The sequence below is a fragment of the Macrobrachium rosenbergii genome, chromosome 15 (assembly GCF_040412425.1).
Source record: "Macrobrachium rosenbergii isolate ZJJX-2024 chromosome 15, ASM4041242v1, whole genome shotgun sequence".
In the NCBI taxonomy this organism is placed as follows: domain Eukaryota; kingdom Metazoa; phylum Arthropoda; class Malacostraca; order Decapoda; family Palaemonidae; genus Macrobrachium; species Macrobrachium rosenbergii.
In genome coordinates this window covers 28,562,116-28,589,308 of record NC_089755.1, presented here as the reverse complement: position 1 = coordinate 28,589,308, position 27,193 = coordinate 28,562,116, and the positions used below count along the sequence as shown (strand labels likewise).

At 34.6% G+C, this 27,193-nt stretch overlaps 1 protein-coding gene across 17 annotated transcripts in view; it reads left to right on the top strand.

Annotated features, from left to right (window-relative positions):
- LOC136846484 (CAP-Gly domain-containing linker protein 1-like) overlaps positions 1-27,193 on the top strand; it is a 228,030-nt gene that overhangs the window by 143,186 nt on the left and 57,651 nt on the right. For 6 of the 17 annotated variants that reach the window (XR_010855409.1, XM_067117303.1, XM_067117308.1 and 3 more), the window contains 5 exons: positions 2,844-2,996; positions 3,294-3,653; positions 5,326-5,506; positions 5,791-6,025; positions 16,864-16,914. Coding sequence is in view for 16 of the 17 variants with exons in the window: in XM_067117303.1 (XP_066973404.1) it covers positions 2,844-2,996; positions 3,294-3,653; positions 5,326-5,506; positions 5,791-6,025; positions 16,864-16,914 (980 nt within the window). In the remaining variant the exon portion in view is untranslated. The remainder of the gene's footprint in view (positions 1-2,843; positions 2,997-3,293; positions 3,654-5,325; positions 5,507-5,790; positions 6,026-16,863; positions 16,915-27,193) is intronic. The other 11 variants (XM_067117305.1, XM_067117311.1, XM_067117320.1 and 8 more) reach the window with 3 other exon arrangements.

The following is a 27,193-nucleotide window of genomic DNA, read 5'->3' as shown; positions in this document are numbered from 1 at the left end:
GGACACTATGCTGTCTAATGTTATATACTGTATAGCACTTGACATTGTGTTTTAGTCACCAGCAGCTTGATCTAGTAGCCTAGTAATGAGTAGAAGATGCAAATTGTAAAGGGTAAGTGCTCCTTTAGGGTGAAATCAGTTGCCCACATTGTGTCATGCCATTGTACTCTGGAAGTTACTGCATATTTTAAGGATTACCCTTTAAGGATTGTCTCTGTATTTAGCTAGGCTAAGCTTGATCATGTAGGCTATCCTATATAGGAAATTTAGAAATCAACATTGGCTGATTGTTAAGTAGTATTGAATGCACATGTAATTTTTATTTTTCCGTAAAAGAAAACTATTGTGACAACTCTGTCTGTCCGTCTGCACATTTTCTGTCCACACTTTTTCTGTCCACCCTCAAATCTTAAAAACTACTGAGGCTAGAAGGCTGCAAATTGTTATGTTGATCATCCACCCTCCAATCATCAAACATACCAAATTCCAGCCCTCTAGCCATGGTAGTTTTAATTTTATTTAAGGTTAAAGTTAGCCATGATCGTGCATCTGGCAATGCTATAGGTGCCTACAACACAGGCCACCACCAGGCTATGGTTAAAGTTTCTTGGGCTGCAGCAAAGAGTGGCATGGGCCGTGGCTGAGAGTTTCACACAGCATTGTACGCTGTGCAGAAAACTCGATTACGCTGAGGAAACATCGGCACATTTTTTACTTGTTCATTATTGCAACCGATATTATCAAGTGCTGATCAAAATTGTCATTATTAGAGCTAAATGTTAGCCTAGTTTAGTCTTGATACACTGTAACCCTGCTTGTTTTCCAAGATAAATTGAAGTAATTGTTGTGCATGCAGTACATATGTTTATTTTAAATCACATAGCCTAGGCTACATACATACACTTAAGGAAACACTGAAGGTTCAGTAAGTGTTGATATTAGATATTGCCAACTATTTACACTCAGGGAGGTACAGTCAGCACTGGATAGCCTGGATACTAACCATACAACTTGAGCTTTGTGTAATAAATGAGGGTTACATAGATATTTACTGAATAGGCTGTTCTACTGGAATTTAATTCAAACTGCATGAATGCCTTGCAGGTACATACTAAATATGAAACAGTATGATCTGTTTTGTTTAATAAGGCCAATCTTTCATAAACAACAATAATCAAAAAGTAATTCGTATAGCAGGTAATTCGGGGATAATTCACACAGTATTCTCAAACTTTGCTAGAATGCCGTCAGACTACACATCTGTATTTCAAAACGATATTACACCACTGTGGTTATAAAGACCTGAACAAGTAGGATAATGACAATGTTCATGGTTGACTGATGGGTAAGGGGTTATATACATTCTTCAACCCAGAAGTTGTCTTGTGAATAATTTACTATATTTATATTAAGTAAGAATACTACCTTGTTTTTCACTTTCATACTTTGATAGCCTGAAGGGGCAGTTTGTTATACAGTACTTTTTATTGAAGTGAAAGAAGAACAAGTTCTGCCTCTCTTGATCGGAATCCATGCTAACATTCTTATCCAGTCATATGTGGTGTGTCTCATGATTTTGGTGCTTGTGTCTTTGTTCTTTGTTATCTACACAATAATGACCTATATATACTGTACCTATACTTAGCGCTGACTAGCAAAATAAGCTAGTATATTAATGGCATGAAAAGGGCCATCAATGCTGATAACAGTACATTATAGCAAAAAACAATTTAAGGAAGTCTTGGAGAAAGTGGGTGAATGGTCAGTAAAATGGCAGATGCCGTTCATCTTAGTAAAACTCAGAGTTGTGCACAAAGGTTATAAGAACAAGAATGCAAGCATACGCACTTGGCAAGGAGATAGAGGGTCGTCATCAAGAGAAAGACTTACTAGTTATTATTGCTAGTGCCCTCAACATTCTAAGCCATGTTGAAAAGAAAATCCAGAGAATACTAGGATACATTAAATGTCAGTTTTCTACCAGGTGAAAAGACCATACTAACCTTATGAAGGGTAATGTAGTAGTTAGACCAACATAGAGTGTGCTGCTCAAGGTGCCATTCCAGACAAATGACATTGAATGATTGATTATAAGCAGTACAGGTACAGACAGGAGCAGCCAAACTAGGCTAGTATGGTACCATCTTTCAGATACCTTGGATATCAAAGGAGATTTGAATAGTACCTCAATCTGTACCCTCTAGAAAAGCACTGATCAAGAGGTCAGTTTAAGATAAAGATATAACTAACATAGACTGCTGTTGAGAAGCAAAGTAGACTACAGGCATCTGTTTACCTTAATTAGTAACCAAACTAGATCCAGTGGTTGGAAAATGGAACTAAAAAGGTTTTGACTCCAGTCACTTGGGGAACTTATCACATATAGCCTAAGATAGCCTTATTTTGGAACAGATTCTGTATTTGCTGAGATTATGATTAGTACTGGTCATTTAATGATTAAATTAGACAAATTGTGTGAAGCACTCATGTATTTTATTTATTTATTAGAGAGTTCCCTCATATGGACTACAAAGTCTTCAAGCGCTTCTATCCTTGTAATTGGGTATTGTATTAGAATCTGGAAATTTTTGTGCACTGTATGTTGATGAGAGGGTTCTTACCAGGTTACAATAAAATATTAGCTAAACTAAGCAAGAATTAGGTGGTGGAGGTAAACATAAGTAGGAATGTGAAAGTAAGGCCATTGGTCTTTTAATGTATATTTTTATTGTATTGTCTGGTTATGAATTCCTGGAAAAGCTGGTGTCATTGTTTCACTTGTATATGATGTTGTTTTTAAGTGTTTCGAGTGTTTGTTTACAACTTATTTGTTTAATTTACAGATGCATCGGTTGTGCTAACAGAAGACACAGACAGCTTCATTATTGGAGATCGAGTTTGGGTTGGTGGTACAAAAGGAGGGTCCATTTCATATATTGGCGAGACACAGTTTGCTCCTGGAGAGTGGGCTGGTGTTACCCTTGATGAACCAATTGGTAAGTGGTATTAACTTACTGTTAACTATTTTAGGAAGATAACTGGTGGTGAAGTGTGCCATTTTTATTCAGTAAGATCTGGGTTACATTTAGGGATAATGTAGTTGCCTTAGTCTTCAAAGTACGTGATACTACTTAAAGAGACTACTTCTTTCCTCTTCCTTTCTTTTGTTATTATAATATGTTTTACTGTGTAATGTTTCTTTTAATTACAATGTTAATTCCCAATATGTGATATAGTAGATTCTTACATACTACTATATTTTTGCTAATGTATTTTAATGTCACCTTTTTCAGGGAAAAATGATGGGAGTGTTGCTGGAGTTCGATATTTTCAGTGTGAAGCCAAGAAAGGAGTGTTTTCACGCCTTACAAGGCTTTCCCGTATGCCTCTCACTGATCATGACATTGAGATCTTAGCTACAAGAACTCCAGTTGGGTCAGACTCTCCCAAAGCAAACGGTACACCTACAGGCAGTGTTGCCTCAGGCCCCACAGCTGCTCGCAAAATAACACCGTCCAGTGCTTCTTCTCCTTCACCAGCTAAATCAAGCTCCCCTGCACCTGCCAAAGCAGGTTCTCCTGCTCCTGTAAAGGCTGGGTCACCAGCACCTGTTGGTTCAGCCACCCCAAGGAAAGCATCCACTTCTTCTTTAGGTATGATGTAACTCTATGATAGAACATCATATGTCCTGAAATATGGTGTTGGCACATGGGCCAGATGTTAATAGAAGTTTTAGAATATTTATTTCTAAATGCTGTATGTGGGATGAATATATAATTGTTAGGTTGCTTTGCAGGAATTGAAAATGTTGATAAAGCAGAATTAGGTTTTTGCAGGTAGAATTTAAATTTAATTTGTGTGTAGTGTAAGGTTTTTGTAGGAAGCATTACACACGCTTAATTTTTTGCATCTTTATTTGACATGGTTTCAACAATTGTCATTGATGATGGTACCAACATTAACTTATCACATTAGTCAGTTGCACAGGGTTGTTGTTTTCATATTTTTTGCTGTATTTATTGATTTTGCCCTTTACTTCTATCACAAATTATCAGTTCCCATACTACCTTAACCTCATATCAATAATCATTTGGTAGATAATGCTGATAGTGAGTATGAAGTCAGATTGAAATGTAACATTGCAAAACTTCATATGGCGAAAAAAATAAACAAAACTCTAGTAAATCCTTTCTAACATAATTAAAGAACAACAATGTCAAATGATGTCAAAAAATCCTTTTGAACATAAGATAACATACATTCTTTTTAACGGGAGGATCATTAAAAAACGATACTCTCAGAACACATTTTGCTGCCTATCAGTCAACTGGACTGTATTTTAGTTTAAGTATTACTGTATTATTAAAATAGTTTAACCAGACCGCTGAGATGACTATCAGCTCTCATTTAGTATAAGTAAGGAAGTTGTAATTTATGAAATATTTTTGATAATTGTTTCTTATTTGCCAATATGTATAACATTCTTGTAACAGAAAGATCTTTAAACGGATGATAATCTGATAACGTCAGAAAGGCCAAAGTCTACCCATTTATTTTTTTATTTACACAAAATAACATTAATTCTGTAAACCAGAAGATCTTTGAACAGATTATATTCTCATAATAACATGGTAGGTGTGACTGTTCATATCCAAACATGAAATATTTCATAATTATTTGGATACAATATTTGAAAACCTGCATGAAACAAGGAGTTTTCTTGCCGTTTTCATTATGCTTTTCATATAGAAATTTTTCCCAAACCAATTAATATATGGAATATAAAAAAGAAATACGATCTGAACAATATATTTTGTAGTGATGCTATACAGTACAGTTTGTTATACTAGTGCGATTGTACGGGATAATAAATATATGGAATTATTTCAGATATATAAACAATAGTGGAGTCATCATTTAATTCTTGGTATTATGCAATAATGGAATCTTTTTAGTGGCAGTTCCTTGTCTAAAAAGAAAATAATGTTCAATGCTTTAGAGAACTATCAAACAGAGTAAAGGGGATCATTCAGGCTTGGGAAATGATCAGCCCTTGGCTGGGCTTCTAATTTTTGTATGCAGATATTCACATGGTGGCCAGTTGTGGTTGTCTTGTAACCCAAGTGACTTCGTCCTCAAGTGAACATAGTATAGTGAACTTACACAAGAAAATTTTCATATAGGAAAAATTATTATGAAGCATATAAGAAGCACTTGGCTTAGATATACTGTAACAGGATAATATTCAGTACATTGATAAATAATCTATCAAAGAGCTACTCATGTATTTCCATAACATTATTTTGAAAAATAAGCTTCTTGCAGCTTCAGGACCTCCATCTTCAGAGCCTAAAATTGGTGACCGAGTCATCATCAACAGTACAACAGGAATAAAACATGGCATCCTACGCTTCGTTGGAAAAACAGATTTTGCAGAAGGCATCTGGTCTGGAGTTGAATTGGATGAACCTAAAGGAAAAAATGATGGTTCTGTTGCGGGTAAAAAGTGAGTGCTTTAGGCTTTTGGTTGGTATCACATAGAACTACTCTCAAGAGATTGAGAATGTTTGTGTCAGTGATGGAATGCCTACTTGGTTTTATTGGAAAAATATACAGTATAAATTTTTATCATTGCATTATACAGTACAGTACATAGTGTAAATGAGATATAAATTTATAGTTGTTACAATATTGTTATTATTTAGTTTAGTATCTCTTCTGTAAGTGGTTTTTGTTACTAAAGTTTAACATTGTGGGCTTTCATCATCAGACTGAAAACAATATTTGCAGGTATTTTGAGTGCAAGGACAAATATGGCCTGTTTGCCCCTGTCGCCCGGGTGTGCAAATTTTCAGCATCGAGTGCTCCTCGCAGGACTTCCGTGGGGCCGCAAACTCCACGCTCCACCATACCACGATCAAGGAGTAAAGAATCCTTGGGTGGTTCATCAGTAGCTTCTTCTACCACATCGTCTGTCCGGGGTACCAGGGTAAGACTTGGCGTCACCTCCCTCTTACCAGGCCAGGTACTGTACTCCCAACTTTTTTGCTGTTATTTGTGGATAATGTTATGGGCAGTGGCTTCTTAAGTACACAGACTGATAGCAGTTTGGCATTGACATCTCTCAAATAGTATGTGCTTTTGGTAGGAAATTTACACTGGTAGCCATTTCTCAGTCTCTCTCTCTTTTGTCTTTCTCACCTCATGAAGTATACACTGTGATAACTTGTATTGTTTCATCACACACATATTTTCAGCAATGATGCATTCTTTGTTTTGATATGGTAGCCACATGTATTCACACGAGGACATTATGTGATAGACTTCACCATTGAAATTTCCATATTGTTTAATTATCCACGGCTTTATTAATAGTTCTTTGATCTCATATTTATTAGAATTCTTTTGTGTTCACATCTGCTCTTCTGCTTATTTCTTTATCAACATCACTGACAATGACTCACTGTGTTTTAAAGCATTTGGGCTTTTATCCTGTAATACATTGCATGTATTTGTGACATCTGCCTCATATAATACGCTGTTAAAATAGCCTTTTAATATTTACAGAAGTTGGGTTTGATGCATATTTAATCATACTCAAGACAGAATTAATGCTGCTCTTATTAACTGATTGATATTTGCCATTTGGATGGCCTGCATCAATGTCAGAAGTTTTTCCAAATGCTGAGTGGCAGAATGCTAGTTGAAATTAATCAAACCGTGATCATTATGTACTTGGTGTCATTATTATATATATATATAGATATTCAGAATAAGAGAATACAGATGTATAGTGGCAAGTAGAGTATAAATATATTTGTTCTTTTGCTTTCATTATGTTGTTTGGATTTCTGCACCCCAGTTGCCTCAATATATTTAATTGTAATGTAGCTGAGGGAATCAAAGCTTAGACATTTATTTCAATCATACAGTACAGCATTTATAATTTGAAGATGGTACAGTGATGTATTTTGACTAGCAAAGTGTACTGATATTTGTGAGCTATGCTTTTTATTTGCGTTTAGTATAGGTAGATTAATGTTTGGTCACTTTTCTTACTTATGGCTGTGTTTTCTTAGGGATTTTGACAATGAGAATTGCTATATTACTGCTCACCGCTTTCCAGAGTTGATCTGTGTTTCTGGAGTATTATAGTTGTGTTTGGAAATACCCTTTATCCGCTCCAGAGGACACAGAGAACTGCAGCTGCTGATTACTTGTCATGACATTTCTTTCATCTTAACATTCATCATTTGGACGTTCTTTATTATACATTATGTTGCAATCTAGTTAATTTTTAACTTGACATCTCTTTTCCCAAACCTTAATGACCAGTGCTCTGGTGTCTCTTATTTTTTAAAACACTATTACACTATATTTAGGAATTTTAGCTATTGTAACAATTGGAAGCTGTTTAGACAACTGTGTTAAAGACTGTCACAGAACTTTATGATACACTAAATATGCTGTTTGCGCTATTGACTTAGAACTTTGCTTCGTACAGTAATAGATTTTGTATATAATTGTTAATTGTGTATTTGTTTGGAAGTGTAGGAGTATTTGGTGATGAGTTTATCTGGCTTTAATAGTGACCTAGGAACTTTCAGTAATAAGGACAAGCTAAGATGCATAAGGGTTAGTCTTAACTTGTGTGTTTAGGGAAGGTAGAAATTGGTGTTTAACACTGATAATGTTGATGTTGCGTATGCTTTTGTTTTGAAGCTGAACTTCTTAATCTGTTAAGTATGTTTGAAGGTGCCGTGTATGTATGTATTTATATATGTAGCTTTTTTGAGCTGGATGTGTTGGCATATTGGTTGTATAGGATATGCAGTATAGGATTAGATGACAGAGTAATTCATGTGTCATTGCATGTACTTTGACATACATGTACCTATAGGCTACATTAATTTTGTGATATCTCACATAAACGTATGTTTATGAACAATAGCAATTTGTTTCAGTGTACTTTGAAAGCAAAAGTTGTTGGTTGTTCTTAGTGGGTAATTTTTATTAGGCATGATCCCAAGAGTAAGACTTCTGTTTGTTGTCTGTGATGTGCTAAAGAAAAGTTGTTTAAACCTCCATGCTGTTAATAGTCTTCATGTGGCTTATTGCAGTAAGCTTGCTGTAATCTCTTATTTACTCTGAGAGTAACCCATGTTAACAAGAACTGTGTGGCTCAGAGTCTATAGGCATAATTATGACATTTTGCCTTCATCCAGCCACCATGCATTAGATGTTCAGATTCTCCCCCTCCCTCTTTCAAAGGCTGCTTTTTAAACTAAGAGGTAAAGTTTTGAAAGAGTTATGTTTATAGTAGCCCATGTTCAAAGTGCTAGAGTATATTTATAGATTATGACATTGTATCTCTCACCTTTATTAATCTGTAGTACACTCACTTTTCTAATGAACATAATACTCATTTCCTTTATTGATGGGTGAATAGTACAGCAATTACTTGAGCTCTGTGGCATTCTCTGGTGTGAAATTGAAACTTTTTATTAAATGAGTCTCACCTAATCTGTTTTGCAGTTAGTAACTCGTTACTGCATTCATTCATCAACAATGCTGTAGTTTATTTTGGTTGTATAACAGTCACAAGGGTGGCTAATTCTTAGTAACATTTTGAATGTGAAATGCAACTTATGCACTGGTAGTTAGAGTAGCTGAAGAGTTCCTTGGATGATGATGTGTCCCTGACTGTTCTTTGAAAAGCCTAAAGTACAGCTAGCTTCCATTAGTGTTCCTGAAAGTATTGAGCAGTCATCATTGGGGTGTGTATGTTGCTCGTATGCTGTGATCATTATCTTGTTTTACTGTAATCTTCTTAACATTCAGTGTCAGTGATGTCTGCTAGCATTACTTGGGAGGATGCAAGTCAGTAACATTCAGTTTGATGTTCATTGAGACAGGCAATTGATGTAAATATCCTCAGTGCCTCTCCTCTTTTATTTGTGTCATTTTTTTTAACATAGAGCTGGTGTTTACGTCTTTTTTTCAACTCAGATTTTAAGGTTGAATGTCAGTTATTGGAATAGAGGCATTTTAGACCATCAAGTATTAACTGTTTTCATAATATTTCTAGTGCTAAGAAAACCCTGTTTACAGAGGCTGATGGATGCCTTTATTTTCCTTAACCTTTTTGCTCAGCTTACGTAGATGTCATGTGTGTATCTGTGATTGAATGTATATTATTGGCTAGGTCCTGGGAAAAGCTAAAACTTGAATGAATACTACTTAGTACTGACCCCAGTTCAAAAATTTTTAACTTTTTAAAAAAAATTTTCCATTTTTATCTGTTATTCGTTAGCCAAGTTCTTGGTCTACAAATCACTAACACTTGCATTCCTCTTTAAAAGAAAATAATTCTATTGGCTAGCAGCACTGCACAAGCACCTCATGGGTCCTCAGGTTCCCAACAGATAGGAGCCTTGCATTCTGCACGGTCTGGACATTTAGCTGCAAGAAAGCAGTTGAGTTGGTAAATGGGACTTTCATAAGTACTGTAAGGAATTTGGGTGGAAAATCTTGTTTTTAAAAGCAAGCTAGATGCACGACCAAGGGATAATCTTAACTGTTGTGGGCCAGTAGATTTTAAGGTATGTGTGTAGAGAAGCTGACCAAGAGACACTTTTCTTTTGAGTAAGGATGAAATGACAGGGATTTCATTGACCAAGAATTTGAGCTAAATTGTAACCAGTGGGTATGTGTGGAACACAGTATTACTGTACAAATGCTGTTACTGTTTAAAGCAAAATATTCTTCTCGATTTTAATATGATCCAGATATTCAGGAAAAGTAAAGAACCACTGACTAATTTTCCTATTTGAAGCACAAGGTTACCTATATTTTCCATGCTTGCAGGACAAGTTATTACTGAAATGTTTCTGGTCTCATTTATAGTGATTAAAAACCTTTGGTCATGGTTTAAGAAGATTCAGCTATCATGTGTAAATTGTCAGTCCAAAGAGCTGTGTATGGCATAGACATTATTTGTTTCATATACCTAGGGCAATAAGAAAAGTAGCTTTGTCATCAGATGTTTCAGAGAGTCATTACTAACCTTTCTGTAGATAAGGTTGGCCAGGATGGGTTTAAGTGTTTGATGTATGAAACAAGAAAATTACTTCAACCTAGGAAGATGTCAAATCCAGAAATTAAGGATAAATGGAGGAGGTGGTTCAGATTAACTAAAACTTGACTGATTTTCCTAATGATGGAAGGGAGGAAAATAGATGAACCCATTCTGTGTGCTCACTGGTGCTAGATTTGATGTAGGAGTCATCATGTTTTTGTGGAGAAGTATTTGTTAATGGTTTTCAGTTTTGTGTTTTGTGTTTAGTTTGCAGTAGCATATCTCTGAGACATGTTAACAGCACAAAACCCATTCTTCTGAATTGGAATCTGTTTGTTTTGGTAAATAAAAGTTAGATGTTTAAGTGAATAGAAATTCATTGTGACTTACATGGTAACATACTCTGCCTAATAATATGCCACTAGAGACAGGCTTTATGCTATGTGACATCTCTGTGCATTCTTTGTTCTTTAAAAACTGAAATGCCATTCCCTCATGATTTGTGACTAACTTCTTAATTCTTAGTACTGTATCATAATATGTTAAGTAGTGGCAGCATTGACTTAAACAGTGCTGGACATCTGTCTATCTACATAAGATGTCTTATTCACTGTGTCTTCTTAAATTATTACAGTTTCTCTGCTTCAGTTCTTTCCCAAGATTGCTACTCATAAACCCTCCTTCCAGTACCCATCTCTTATTGAAAGACTAAAATTGTTGTGAGTACATGTGGGCAAGGTTAAGTCTTCAAACAAATTAGGACTGTTTTAATCTAAATTAGACACACAGCTATTAACACACACTGTTGAGGAAAATAACATTTAGAGACAGACATTACTTCAAACATCACTTTTTATTTTATTCAAGGTATTGCATAAAGTTTCATACAAATAGTTACAAGCGTAGAATTTGTCAAATTGTGTAAAATTAATGCTTTACATACACCTCGACAAAGAACCATTTTACTTTCCTTTAGGTAAATTTTGTCTCTCTTGAAACAGTATTTGTTAGAGTTTTTCACTGTATCATGTTTAATTTTTTGTGTAATTTTCAGCTCAACATCTTACATTGTAAGCACAGTTTCAAGAAAGTGTTTTTTACTTTGTCAAGTTTTTTCTTTTGTAAAGTAATGTGTATGAGGAAATGGCGAGATTTAAATCAAGCATGTTAAGGATGGTTCTCAAGTCATTACGATAAAGCCACTGCTCAGATTGATCACAATAAAGCAGCAGAAGTATGGGGTAAGCTAGACCAGCCTTTTATAAGGATAATGTAAGGAATTATTCAATCATTTCTTTTTTTCTTTCCTGTAGTTAGGGAGTGAATGCTTCCGTCTATATATCATTTTCATAAGGTAACTTTTGCTTCTTAGTTCATCCCAGATATCCATGTCATGTGATTTGTTGCTAGTGAAAATGTCCATTGTAGCGCATTAGAATGTTCTGTGTTTGTTACCTGAGCTTAATTCAAGAATGAGCGTAAAGAATATTTAGCCATAAAGTGACATGAGAACATTGTTTAATTTCAGGTTTTTGTCTACTTGTATGTATTTCCATGTGACTGTTTTACTTTTTAAATTTTAAGTGCATCTTTTACCAGTTAAGAAACAATCACTGGCATGGGTCCTTTAGTTGCCATTAATATTTATAGGGAATTTTTATTAAATATGGTGAGGGGTGCAATTTGTAAATTTTAATTTTTGAAAAGTGATTGAATTTTGGATGCTAGAAATATTAAGATAACTTATTAGAGTATAATTTATGAATAGTAACATTAACTACCAATGCAGTAGTGGGAATAGATTGTGACATACCAGTTTATGAATACTATTTATGTAATATGCTAATTTTAGTACTGCAGCATTACTGGTATTTCCTTAGGTACATAAATTATTGTAGAGCATTGTAAAACTGACTGCCTTTCAAATGAGCGATCATGATTTAATAGCTTGACATATTTTTTATTTAATAGGCACTATGTTTTCCATATCAAGTTATATTATAAAGGAATAATGAATATTGGTTGATAGTTATTCTGAAGACCCATTTGAAGTTTTAAGCATTTAAAAATAAAGTTCCTTTTTCTTTTTGTAAAGTGAAGTGCTGTTTACAAAGATTTTTGCACTGTCAGTACTTTGGTAGTGGCCTCTGAAAAGTTATTTTGTTCAGTTGCCTATCTGAAGTGGGGAAAATGGGTTCTTTAGAAGGCTGACCTTGGGGAATTGCGTAAAATTTATGAATAGGTTATCAAAAACAGTATTGTTCCTCATGCTAAATGATCAACTAGTCAAATGTCTAATCTTTATTTCCAGACTAGCCATACAAGCCAAAAAATTAGCCAGTGAAATGGAAATAATTGTTGTCAGGTTTTCCCATGCTTATGCCTCATGTAACAGAGGCTATTTACACAGGAAGGTCATCCAAAGTCATGACTCTAAGCTGCAGAATTTTTCAATTTGATACGTTATTGGGGGCAGTGATGATGCTGTTTATGTTGTCTACGAAAATCGTCAAAAATTTCAATGCTCTGTCAAAACGATGTGGATATATAGTTTTACATCAAAAACCTAATCACATGCCATTTTGGGGCCACTTATTTTATCTCGTTGTAGTGTTAACATCATCATTTATTGAGTAAAATTCCAGTCCTTGTGCCCAGGAGATCATTTTTTGCCATCTTCCAAAAATTCCAGTCTTCTACCTTGGGGGTTTAATTGAACTTCTAACAGTTTCTGCTAATGCAGTAGTGGGCTTTAAGTTGAAAGATATGGTATGTTGTGCTGCATTTTGCAGAAAACAAAATTACTGAATTGCTGGGAATGTTCATTATTTGCCTTGACAAAGGTATATCTTGAACATCATACATGTAAAGGATACACAGCATATATTTTTCGTGTAATTTGGTTAATTTTCAAATTCATTATTAAAAAGACAAAGTTGTTGGATGCTATTTCAGATGCTTAACTTATGACTAAATGGTCTTTTTAGAGACCATTTCCTTTTTTTTTTTCCTATTTAACTGACCATCATTCTCTACTGTTTTAATTCCCTGCCTTATTTTCGTAATTAGTAAAACTGATAAGTGCATTAATATGATAAAGTATAGGAATTTGAAAGTCACAAGGGTCACTTGTAAGGGTTAGGAACATTTGAATGAGCTAATTTTAATCAAATGGTAGCATTTTTAAGTTCAGTTTTTATATACAAAGGGTTTTGTTTTCATTGAGTCTTGAACCTGATGAACTTAATAGGTATTTTCATGCATATATTAGCCTGGTTTAGCCCAACTCATCGTTTTGTTGCATTTTTCACTGGTGCATGATAGATTTAAGCTGCACTGCATGCTTTGGGCTTGGATTTATGTTTACTGCATGTACCTTTTTAGACTAAATGCAGTTTTTTGGAATTCATAAATGTGTTTCTGTAAATAATAAAGTGTAATTGTACACTATAGCTACCGGTATAATTATGTGTAATCATGTAAGTATTTAAAGAGCTATCCTGTAAAAGTAAATTATCTACTGGACATAAAATTAATATCTAGATCTGCTTTTCGTGTTGTCATAATATAACTTTTGCTGATAAAACTAGATGATGGATCTCTTAATAGGTGAAAATTTGTCTTGATTTGTATTTACTTTTAATTGCAATTAATAATACAGTAATATGAAACAATTAAGCATTGGTGTGGAAATGTCTGTACCAAGTTGAAAGTTCTTCATTGAGAAGGTAGGACCTATTGTCTCATAAAGGTGTTAGATAGAAGCAAAGTTATGAAATTGACTGAAAATGATAGAAAATGTAATATCCATCAGCCAAAAGATAATTTTTTTTTTTTTTTGCCTGAATTGGAATGTATGTATAGCACTCGATATTTAAGTACTGTACAAATATGTTCTCAGTTTAATCAGAAAGCTCTCATGCAACCTGGGTGCTGATAGATCAATACTATTGGTGCTATATAAAGCAAATTTACTATTAGTAGTAAACTAAAGAAATAAAAAATACAGTATTGATGTTACATTTAAAGAACTTAGTCTGTTCATAATGAAAGACTGAGATTCTGCATTTGCTTTTAAATTGTCCCCAAAAACATCATTACAAGTTGAAATCTTCACCACCACTGTCTTTATAATGAGATCTGATAACTGTTCAGAATGCAGAAAAATGTGAGGAAGTTATGCTCCCACCAAAAGGTGTAAGACTTGCTGCCCCATCATCTAAGAAAACAAATTTATTATCTTTACCTAACAGTGCCTATGGTGTCAGAACAGAACTGATTGCAATAAATTCATTTAAGATTATTGAAAGTATGCCTTCATAGAAATTGATCGTTTTCATTGGCTGTAGAAGGGCTATAGCTGCTTGTGAAAACTTTTCTTTCTACAAATATTTGAAATGTTGAAATACAGTGTATCTTGCTATTGCACATAGTTATTAAAGGAACCACTTATAAAGCAGCCAGTTCCACAGCAGTTATGATATCAAATGTAACCATTCTGGTCCAAGATTATTTATCATCTGTAAAACCCATTATTAGATGTGTACATTTCCTCATTTCAGAATGAAATTGAAAAAAAAGCCTGGTTTGTGTGGAAGAGAAATTTTCATCAGAAGAGATCCTTTGTAATGTAGAGCTCTAATGGTTTAAAATATATTATATATTGTTTAGGAAAATAAAGTAGTAAGATGAAGTTTTTTCATCATAAGCTAAAACAAAAGCGTACACTGAAATTTACGCCTATTATTTTGCTTTAAGATCCCTGAACAGATATTTGGTAGAGCTTTAACAAAGTTTACATGACAAATTGTACCAAAGATGTAGTAATGTAGTTAATGTGCATATACTTCTTTTCTAACAGCTTTATTGCACTCTCAAGTTCTTTGACACATGAGAGTTATTTTTATAGATATAGATTAGTTTGATGAGATGGACTCATATTTCTAGACTTGTAGGTATGATGCACAGCTGGTAGGAAGAGATTAGTGGAACTGACAAAAAGTAAGAAGCAGCAAGAAGTCAAGGTGGAGGCCAAAGTAACTGCATTAGAATTATGAGTTCTCTGGTGGACCCAGTTGTGATAGCATCATACATTAAATATTTTTATGTCTTTGCACTAAGTTCAATGATGCTGGTAGGACTTCATGATAGGATTGTGAGTTATCTTACTGATCTTGGTGTACATATGAGTTATCTTAAGGAAGATAATCAGAAATGCCTCTGAAACTTAATATGTACCACATTACTTGAGAATTTTAATGGAAAATAATATATTTAAACCCTTTTTGTTGGGATGGCAAACCAGAACAGTCTAATGACCAGGTACCTGATTTCAAGGGAAGATATATTTTGTGCAAAATAGACACCACACTTTCAATTGTTGGACTACATTAGTATATATTAGCCCCTTAGGATTTGCACAAACATTTTTAAATGTGGAAACTTTTTTGTAATTGATGGATACACAAACTGGAATCTCATATACTTAACTGTTTTCCTTTTGAATCATGTTATAGTGCAGGTGGGTACCCTGAATTTGACTTATGTTCAGCATACTGAGTAGGAAAACTTGAAATGGTCGCTGTTCATAAGCAATTAAACCATGTAGGTAAATTTTTTAGATTGTTTTGATCTCAGTTTTTCACGAAGGCTTTGGGAAAGCGAATCCAAATACTGTTGAGTTTTGTGGAGTTTTCATGCATTCTCTTAGCATTTGATGAATTTCCTCCTCAATAGGGGTAATTGTATATTTTACAGTGAATCATTAGAAAGGAGGTCTGTTTGTACTGTACATAGTATTTTTGCAGGTAGTTTTGTACAGAAATATTGATACATTTACTTATTAGTGTTTACAGTTGAGTGGTTATGGTTTGTTGTCTGAGAAAAAATGTAGGGGTTTTGATCCTTTTCTTGTGGTTAGGAAACATTCCTTATTTGCCATGAAATGATGAGTCTTTGCTGTATGCTCTTCTTGATATTCAGTAATAGTAACTTGTAACAAATAAAATTGAAAATCTTGAAATGTACTCTTCTCATACCCAACAAAAAATTAACTTTTGTGTTAAAAGCGTAGGAAACATTCATTATTATCAGACTTGGTTGTTCAGTACTGTTTTGTCTGTCTTGAGAATATCAGAAAACTCTTGCTGTATATGTGAACAATATTGCTAACACTTGAAATTATTATTAAATTTGTGCCACTTAATTTTATATTTTCTTTAAGAATGAGAGAAATTCATTGTAACAGTTTTAATGAAGGAGGATAGCTTGAGCTGGTATAAATATTGGTTTGTAAATTCTGTGAAGTTATTATGTAAATGCATTTTCTCTTAGCTTTTTTTAAAATGATGACTCAATTTCATGGTTTATTTAGTGGGTCTATTTTGCCTCAACTCTAGTATTGCTCTCTGTTGTTTTGTAAAGAGATTTTATTCATAACTAAATCTTATGTCCAGTGTTAATAATACTAGAATGTTTTCTAACTGGTGAAATAGGAGCTCTGTCACAGAATGACTGGCCATATGTTTTGCAATCTGCATGATTCCAGGATTTTTAATAGTTTTTAACTGTGACCATCTCAACGCTTTTAAGAACCAGATATTTCATTTCGATGTTCTAGAAAAGTTGTCTTGAATGCTGAGAGGTTTTTCCCCAAAATAATAGTACTTCAATCATTTGCTGTTTTTCTTGTAGGAAAATTTTTATAGCAGTCCTTATGTACCTTTGTTGATGCTGAAAGACTCTTTGTTGTACCCTTGTGTGATTAACTGCATGAATCATTACAGAAACCAAGTAGGACTTCTCCATCACCAGGCCCAAGCACCAAAGCACTCCAGGTAAGTTAAGTTTTAAGATTTTTTCTTATGAAATTTATAAAACTTGATTTTTTGCTCTGTGGGTAATGGTAACTAATGTGCAACTTTCAGAAGAGTATCTAGAAAATAACCGGATTCAATTTAGTTTTCACCAAACACATGAAAACTAAAGATTTTGAGAACAATAGTGAGTGTAATTATCATGTTTGTGTTTTAAGTTTTGTAGCAGCATACCAAGTATAGCTTCATAATACTAGACAGGTTATGTTCATGACTAAGCAAATATGCATTATGCCTTCAAAATTTAGTTTGTTTTTTGTGTTTAGTAGAATACAGTATAAAAAGAAATAATACAATATACACATAGTTGAGAGTACTGTATTGTCAACTGAATCTAGAACTGGTCCAGGCATTACAAAGATATTTGAATTGATGCTGCAGTCTAAAACTTTAATATGTAATGCATTTCAAGTTTTGATCAAGTAGTTTATTTGAACTGTACAGGACAAGAGACTATTGTCCTTTAATTTTTACTGTCTTATTAGAAATCTTGATTATCAGTCATGATGGTGTGATAATCCAAGTAGCTAAGGAAAATTTTAATTAGTGGTTTTGTTTCACCACAAACCCATCACTTATAAGCAGCCCACATTCTTGGTCTTAAATGTTCCAGAAACTGCTGTCTTTTGTCTTACCAGACGGAAGATGGAAGATATTGCACATGTGCCACCTGGATCCTTGGGTCCACAGCAGGTAACTTGGTTACTTTTCATGTGTGTCTACAGTTTTGCAAACAGCTCAGAATTCTCGAGTATTCTGCAGGTTGTTCTAAGTCTTTATCCTTATTTCATTGTTATTTATACATACTTAATTCTCTGTTTATTCATTTTACCCTAGTTTGACCTTTAAACCTTATGCTCTAGAGGTAGTGATTTTTTGCTGTAGTCAGAAGATGGAGGTCAATAGTAAATACCAAAAAAAAATATATATATTTTTTTTGCTTTTATGTTCGTGAATTTTTTTTTCATAATAAAACTGTACAGTATACTGTAATTATATAACAAAATAAAGCTAAAGGCCTGAAGTGTATAGTGCAACTATTGAAACTCAAAATTCTCCAAAATTAAGACCTTGTTTATTAACCAGAAATAGTTTAAAAAATGCAAAGAATGAAAAAATGAACATGAGCTTACTTTTATGCATAAAAAATGCAAAGAATGAAAAAATGAACATGAGCTTACTTTTATGCATCCAAGAATGATCTGAAATAATTTTATTTGACAAAAATTTTCTTATTCAAGTATGTACTCTATTACTGGAATAGACTTTCAGCTTGCAGTGGAATTTTACTAGTGTCAAAAGCAAAATCTTCCTATCCCCTTTTGGATGTAACCTAAAAATAAATAAAAGTTAAACCTTAAAAAAAGTTCTCAGTAAGAAATAAATAAACAAAGCTATATACATATGTGCTCATTGTATGATGTACTTGCATTGGAAAACAAAAAATTATGTTATGGTTACATCTTAAATTTTGTTAAAACACAATGGAAAAATAAACTTTCAAAGATCACACTCTTCCTCTGATGAACGTAAACAAATGTAGCCTAGGCTGGAAAGGAAAACAAAACAACAAATTTACACTCGAAGAAAGGGAATATCAATGTAGTAAATTTATTAAATTCATTAACATATACACAGCATATTAACTACACTTTAAAACGGTTTTATTAACAAAATGACTTTAAAAACAAAACACAAACTCCTGTCAGGCATGTCTATAGATTTATGTGAACAAAAGGCTGCTTCCATCTCATCAAAAAGAAAATTCAAAGGTGATTGGTTGGGTGGGTGTCATAGAAACTTATTAGCCAATGACAGTCCTCTACTTCTGTCCTAAAAATACATCACTGCCAGACATAAATATTAGGTAAAAGGCAGGAGGAAGTTGGATTGCCACGATTGGGACAATTCAACTTCTGCTGGCAAAGTCTTGATAGTGGTGTTCTGGGCATAAGGGTTAAATGATTATTAATTGGATACTCCTCCTTATTAGGCATAGTAGTTAGATTTTTGCTGAATTCAGCCTACTGATGTGCTGGCATCAAATTTTTAAGTAATTTATGTTGGTAATTTCCCTTGTTTGTTTTCTGACAATACTTTCTGTGCAGCAGTTAGTGATAGTTCAAGTTTTTTTTCTTTCTTGAGAATCTGTTTATTTTGAATATTTAATGTTTTGTTATTGGTGAATTGTTGTAGTTTGTCAGTAATTAGCTGACTAGTTGTTACAACGACTGTAATATCTTAATGTATTTGAATAAAAAAAAATTCTGAGAAAACCGATGTTAAAAGTTTGCAAACTTCAAAATACCATAACTCTAGAATTTTTATTGAAATAACTGTAAATCCTTTTGAGGGTTTTGATACGGAAAAAGGTCATCTTTGGTAAAATGCACTCAATTTTAAAGCTTAGAAATCATTTTCTTCTAGCACTTGCTGCAAATTTAGTGTTCATAATACAACTATACTTTATTGTTGTAACTTCAAAACTTATAAATAACAAATTATATAGTCAAAATGATGTTTTTAAGTTAGCAGAGAATAGTAATTTCTGGACTGTAAATAAATTTTTAAAAATATAATGGAGGTACTGTAAATAAACTTTTTGCATCATGAAAAATTTCAATACATTTTCTTGAAGATAATATGTATAAACTTTTTGCACCATGAAAATTTTTTATATATATTTTTTCTATTGATTATATAAACCATTAATATTAATGCCAGGTATTGTATATAAAAATATGAGGAAAAATAAGGCAGAACTGATAAAATGTTTGTGATTTTTAATTTGGACTGGTTTAATGATAAATTTCTTTGAAAAGTCCCTACATGCATGGAAGATGAGAATTAAACCATCTTTCAACACTGCAGATGTCATCTCAGTGATAACCAGTGTCAAATATATATTGTTAATTATTTTATTTTTCACAGATGACACCATTGGAATCTCTGCATGGAGACTTTTGATAACATAAGAATCTTAAAAGAGTAAAGTTACAGTATTGCAATAGCATTTGTGATGCCAATTTTAGTAAACATAAATAAAATAAATTGAAAATTATAAAAAACCAGAAAGGGTATTTTGTAAACCCTAACTCAGTGTCACTGTTTGGGATGCCGATAAAATGGTTCTTTGAATTTTTTTTTTTTTTTTTTTTTTTCAGAGTAATTTTTAATCCCTTTCCCCCTCAAAAAATAATAGTGTATCTTATAATAGCTTAGGTTACGTAATGATAGGATTTTATCCATCTCGGGTATTCTTATTTCCCAAGAATTCACTCAACACTACCACACAAAAGAAAAAATAATGCTTACATTAAAGATTCATTGGGTTGTTCACTTTGTAGCTCAATTTAATTTTGTAAATAAGGAATCAAAAGTACAACAAAATCAGTATAAATTGTGATAGAGGTTGTGTGTGAATGATGCGTATGTGGTTAAGAAAACAAATTTGTGTTTTCCATACAAACCTCTCACTCATTTAACAAGTGCCTACTTCCAGCTCCTCTAACCTTGCATGCGACATTCCATATAACACAAACAGTGAGGAAGCTACCTTCTGTGGACATGAGGAATCAGGTGGTGCATGACTCAATGAGTAGTACCACTATTGGGATTCAGTCTGTAAGACAAAGAACTGCAGTGTCTAGGGCCATTTCAAAGCCAAGAATATGGGCAGTATATACAGTATAAGTGATGAGTTTGTCTGAAAAAATCAGTTTTGTATAATAAAAATCTAATGTTTCAGTAACTATGTTACAATTGACCCTGAGTAATAGTATCAGATTTGTATTCATCACCTCTAAATACTTATTACTTTGCTGTCTCATATAGGAGTCTTAGAGCTAAATATGATCTGAATTTTTTATAAGAAATGCTATGTACCACAAAGAGTGGCTTGAGAGTTGTGAATATTATAAATACTGTAGTTCTTAATAACTTTCATTTTACATCTGAAGTAGTTGTAAAATTGGTATCAGCTGATTTTTTTTTTTTTACCTCAAACCCCTTGCTTACATCAGAGCCAATTTTCATGGCCCATAAAATTCCAGACACATCAGTCCACTATAGAAAAAGTAGAAAAAAAATGACTGACAGAAGACAGTGCCATTTGTAGTAGAAAAAGATGACCAGCAGAAGGCAGGGCCATTTTTGCTTGCTACCCTCCCTCAGGCTGAGACCATGACAAACCAAGTGAACAGCATGAGCAACAAGCAACAGGGGCAGTATTAGTGAACATGCCCACTTTGATGCCAAGGTTCTCAAGTATTTTGAATATGCAGATGTGCTATCAGCAGGAGCCTTTTGAGGAGGCCAAGTTAGCATATTTACCACATTCGTTGTTAGGGCCTTTTAAACAGCTGCATACACATCTGGAACTGCACTGGCAAACATAACTTGCATCAGTGCCAGGGCCCTTGAATAACTATAATTGATGGCAGCAGCTGAGGGTAGATGTACTTTGACAGAAACCACACTAGGACCTACGAAGATGGAAGCCAGATTAGTAGATTATCTTTCAGCTAGAAACCAGAACCATATTATGAACAAGGTTTTAGTTACTTGTCTGGACATTTTATTTTCTATTTCCTCCAAGTAAAAATCATAAATGCTTATGATTTATTAGTTCTCTTCAGTCTCTTGCTAGGCGGATAACTGACTGCATTACTGGACAGTCAGTGGAGGCTGCACATGTCTTGATTGGAGATTACCTACATGTCAGGAGCAACCATGACTTGATCCAGGAGTCACAGTTAATTGCATTGGATGTTAGGCAGCACTCACAACTGCAGCCAATCACAAACAGCTGTAGCCATTCTTTGGTCCTTTCATGTCTTCAAATGAGGTAGAAGTCTTTGCCACATTTTTGCTGATGGATGGAGCATAGATTGTATCCCTTGAGATTCCAGAACACTATTTTCTTATCCTGCTTTGATTCTAGTGAGGATTCTACATTTCACTGATATGGGGTTGGTTGACTTTTCTCAAGAACTGTTGTATACGTTCCTGTCCCTGGAATTGGAAAGAAACCAGTGAATCTCAGTAGACTGCTCTTCACAAACCCTCATGGTTTTTAGCCATAGAACAACTTTGATGCTATCAATATTGATACCTTTCTTAGGACACTTGACCTGGCAGGAAAAGCTTAATTGATGTGATCCTGAGTTGGAACTGAACTGTGGGATTATCAGTTTTGAGAGATGACAGAACCAGAAAACTGGCATGAGCAACAGAACTCAAAGACCTTCCATGGAGGCTTTTTCCTGTCCTCCCGTATTCTTTATCACTTCCTGCAGACACCACCAATCTCTTTTGCTGTGGCAGTCCCTTAATTGTGATTATCTTCTGGAAGGGGTCGAGCAGTTAATGCACTTGTTTGGATGGAACCAAGATGTTGAAACACAGATGAACTGGATTTAACTTCCATGGAGGACGCATAGGTCATATGCTTAAATAAGGGAACAAAGGGGTTATCAGTCAACAACTCGAGGCACAGGCAGTAACAGAAGACACCAGGTTCCTTAGCCAAGGACTCCATGTTTCTCCCCAATGTTCACCACTTCTTGCAGAGATTGGGTGGCTACCTAGGGGAACTACTGCTTTAAAGGAGAGACTGTGCACACATCTCTTGGGCACTTTGAAGTCTTTATATCAGTACAGTCTTGTGAGCTTCATCAGTCCTTTCATTGCAGACAGCATAACAATGATTGCATCCAATTCTGTTTGGTAATTTTATTTCTGCTATTTCCCCAGTGCACTTTATGTCCAATGCCATGGTACATGCCACCTTCTTGGGTGGAAGAATGTAGTAACCAGTTTAAGCAGCAGTACTCATTTGCATCACATTGTAAGTAGATGCAGGATAAATTTGTGACTGAAGATTTTCTGCTTCCATCCTTTTTGCCTCCCTGACTGCAGCAGGAAGAATCAACTTCAAGATACAAGTGTTTGCCTTCTCTATTGGTAATGGCACAAATAGAAGTGTTTCATGAGGAATCATGCATTGGGATCATTTGTTTAGGTTGTCTTCTTACTCCGGGAGTGATTACAATGCTGCAAAGCACATGAAGCACTGTTCCAGCCATGTCATTGACTTGGAGAGCAATTAGAGGTCTTACAGAAACCAAGAGTCTTGATAACTTATCAAGTGGACATGCCTGGGAACTTTCATGACAAGACCAAGAACATGATGATCCCAGCGTGTGTGATAGGGACCATGCTAGAATTGCTGCAGTGCAAGTGGCTGTTCTTGATACTGAATTTCCACACAAAAAAAGACTCTGGATCTCTGGACTACTGAAAGAAATAGTAGGCCATAGACCAGTCACTGTTATTGAAGAGAGTATTGGCTGTGGTCATGAATAACTTGACAAACTGTATGGCAGTCTCCCTCCTCTTCCAGTTCCTTGTTGGACAAGTCGATAGAGTTCTCGGCTAGTACTCTGCTAGGCCTGAGTTTGAGTCTCCGGCCAGCCAATGAAGAATTAGAGGAATTTATTTCTGGTGATAGAAATTCATTTCTTGCTATAATGTGGTTCGGATTCCACAATAGGCTGTAGGTCCCGTTGCTAGGTAACCAGTTGGTTCTTAGCCACGTAAAATAAGTCTAATCTTTCGGGCCAGCCCTAGGAGAGCTGTTAATCGGCTCAGTGGTTTGGTTAAACTTAGGTATACTTAACTTTTTTCTTTCCCTCCTCTTCCAAGTTAGGATTCTGCTACCTGTGTTGTGTAGAGGTATTGGATGAGAACACAGGAGACCAAGAGGTTCCATACCCCATCCTGTGTGTTTGGAGGAGCACTGCAACCTCGATAGGGAGTCTTCAACTTGCCCAGTGCTGAAGACAAAGAGGATGGGTACTATCCAAGAGAACAAGATTTGGAAAGGACCTTGAGAGATTTTTTTTTACTAATGATAATAATGGCTTTGCAGAGTAGCCTTGGCTTAAGTCAAGGTGTCTTTTTGGGTGATGCAGGAGTGGATCTGCTCTAATGCTCTAATTTTGGCATGGAACATGAGTATGACCTTAGGAAGGTGGTAACATAAATGGAGTCTAAACTAGACCTCAAGACAGAGGATGATTTCTTATATTCAACCTTTCTTATGCCCAGTGTAGTGGTGATTTTAGCAAACATAAAGTAACAGAGTTAAGCCTATGGTTACATCCAGCTGTTCTCTAATCTAGTTGCAAATTTAAGGAGATTTGTCTTTTGCAGATTTGAAGACAAGCTTCACCAAGCATTTTGGTCTTGTTAGAAGTGGCTCCTTGGGACAATTGGCAAAAGGTTTATGGAGGTAATTCCTGATTTCTCTGGGGAATGCTTCTGTATTATAAGAATTTATTTGCTCCTCGGACCTGAAGAGCTGTTGACAGCCCACATGGATCTTTCTCTTTTCCCCTAAGAGATGTTTAAAGAGTGTCAGGAATGAGGAGGTTCATCATCTATACCCAATCAGTGCAACTTGTCTTTATCTTCAGAGTCTTAGGTCTCCAGGAAGATTTGGACGTACTACTCTCTTCTTCAGGCTATGCCAGGAGATGAGTGGCAGGAATATGACAACACCTTTGCTTGGATGAGCTCTTCAGTGGCATCGTTTGGGCCACTTATCCTTGGTTTCAAACCTATGTCTTCCTCCTTTACGTAAGGTCATATCAACGTAAGTATTATCAGCACATGGATGTCCCTACTCAAGAATCATTTTATAAGGGTTGCATTGCTCTAGTAGTTCAGCTCATTCTAATTGGGTCCTGGAGCATCACTGAAACAGGTAACACTGCTTCAGTAGGAATTACAAGTCTGGTAGGTTCACTGTTTTGAGAACCTGAGGATCCTGGAGCAGATGTGTAGTGATGCTGTCTATCATTGGTATTCTTCTTTTTCTTCAGGGAACTGGTGTGTTTAGATCCATGGATCACAAAATTGGCCTGTTTTGTAAGAAATGAGTTTGTATTAAAAAAAAAATCAGTTTTGTTCTTGTAAGAATTGGATTTATTTGTGTTCTTGTCAGAGAGAATCATGTAGCAAGGGTGAAGTACAGATCTTTCACCATTTTCGTCTCATTTTTCTGTTATGGTGCTAGTTTGTTTTTTGTTTTCCTACTGAGTTTCATATCTGTCAAGGCATACGGTTTAGATTCCTTTTAAGTTTTGCTCTGAATCTGATTGTGGGCATTATGCTTAATATGGGTTTTTTAGTATTTATATTTTTAGTTAATTTACTTTTCATGTATAACCAGTGCTCTTGATTAACATGGATTTGCTGGTATTTATTGTATGAAGGAAACTTCAAAATTAGGAGTGGTTTAGTTTAGCTGTTATTTTTGTTACTTCATGGAAGTGTAATGCACATCAAGGGTTGATGTAAATGGCTGTTACTTCAGCAATTACTTCATGGAAAATGCACATCAAATGTAAATGGCTGTTACTTCAGCAACTCTAAAGTAAAAAGTTCCATGCTGCTTTTCATGTTATATACAGTACTCTATATCAGTGGCGAGATATTGGGATAGCATTTAGAGTACTGCTTACCATCAAAAGCATTGGTATAAAATTTTTAAACAAGAAAGGAGCAGTAGTTTGTGGATGAGAAGAAATATTGTATGTATTCTTTTAATTGTAATAGCTTTCTTTTTATACACATTATTTTCTTACCATCATTCTTTTTCTTTTTTTTTCTGAGTCTACACCCCAATGTATTGATTGCCATTAGTTCTAGGTTGGTTTTCTTGTAATGCTTTCTTTTTTTTTCTATATGTATTATCTGGATGATCCTTGGCATGGTAGAACTATTCAGTATGTTTGTTTTTCCAGTAAAGCATGAATTGATTGCTTTTTGTATACAGTAGTTACAGGTAGAGATAAGAGTTCAATTGAAACAAAAGATATATGCAGGTGCTATGTTGGTCTCGTAGTACAATATAGAAATGTCTGATTAAGAACGGGTTGTTTTATCTTTCTGCCCAGGAGCTGGAGGAGCATGTCGTGGATCAAGATGGCTTTTACTGAGATTTGGAAGCATCCCTTCCCCCCCTAAAGTCTCCGCTTAGACTGCGGTTTTAGTCAAGGGAGCTGTGCCCTTGTATGAAATAAAGAAAAAATGTAGATGCATCATAGTATATTCCTTCAAGGCAGATAGCTTTAATATAGTTTTAGAATTTAACTCTCTTGGGATTCTCAACATTTCATCATAGTTTTCAGTTGGGGAAATTCTAATTCTTTTTAAGTTAGAAGATTCTTATCAATTACTAACGTGATTTCGTTCTTTGTTTTCCCTTCTCTGGTACTTGTGTTTTGCGCTTTATAATACTCTGCTTCTATGAAATTTCATCTAGTTTTACGTTTCATTAACTGAAGACATTGAAAAGTTTAGCATAATGTACATTAGTTTCCACAGGGTGCTCGTGATTTAAAGTTGGCAGCAGTTTTACTTCCTGTGCACAAATTTTGTACTTGCATTCAGTATACTGTACATAGCCGAAGTACATCTTAACAGCTCCAAATGAAAACAACAGTTGAAAACTACCATAATATTCCTTTCAAACCACCAATCTCAGTAAAAAACATTTTAGAAAAAAATTTTCTTATTACATGTTCTGACCTAACATCTTTTGTTTTAATTGATTCTTTCTCATGATTTTCTTCATTTCAAGACTTTTCTAATCATTTATGTATGTATGTAAAGTATGTGTAAATGCAGTTTGATAAGGTTATTGTTTATAGAGCAAAGTACTCTGGTTATTGCACATGTAAATAAGCTTGATACAGGTACATTTCCTTGCTAAGATGCAGGGAAATGGTGAATTTCATCTAACGTTCCTCTTGACGACAGCTCTCCATTGACAGTAGTGCATCCATTAGTTTTACTTATACTGTAGTGCATAATATTAAAAATTTTATTTTTGTAATCTGTTGAAGCAGTATGATCTTTATAATTGTATGGTTTTTCATTTAAAATTTTCAGCTTTATTGTCTACCTCATACAGCCATTCTGTTTTTACTTTTCTTATATATAATTCTCTCTCTCTCTCTCTCTCTCTTGTTTTTAGTTATAGCATATTGTATCTGCTTTAGTCTGCACAAACCACCTAGCTTTGTGATTTACAGTATCTTATGTCAGCTAATAATTTCTCTTGTTTGGAAGGATGCATTACCAAATGTAACATGTACATGTGTAAAGAGTATTATTAACCCTTTGAAATTAATGGGGTAAGGTGTCCTAAGTCACTGACAACTTATGAACA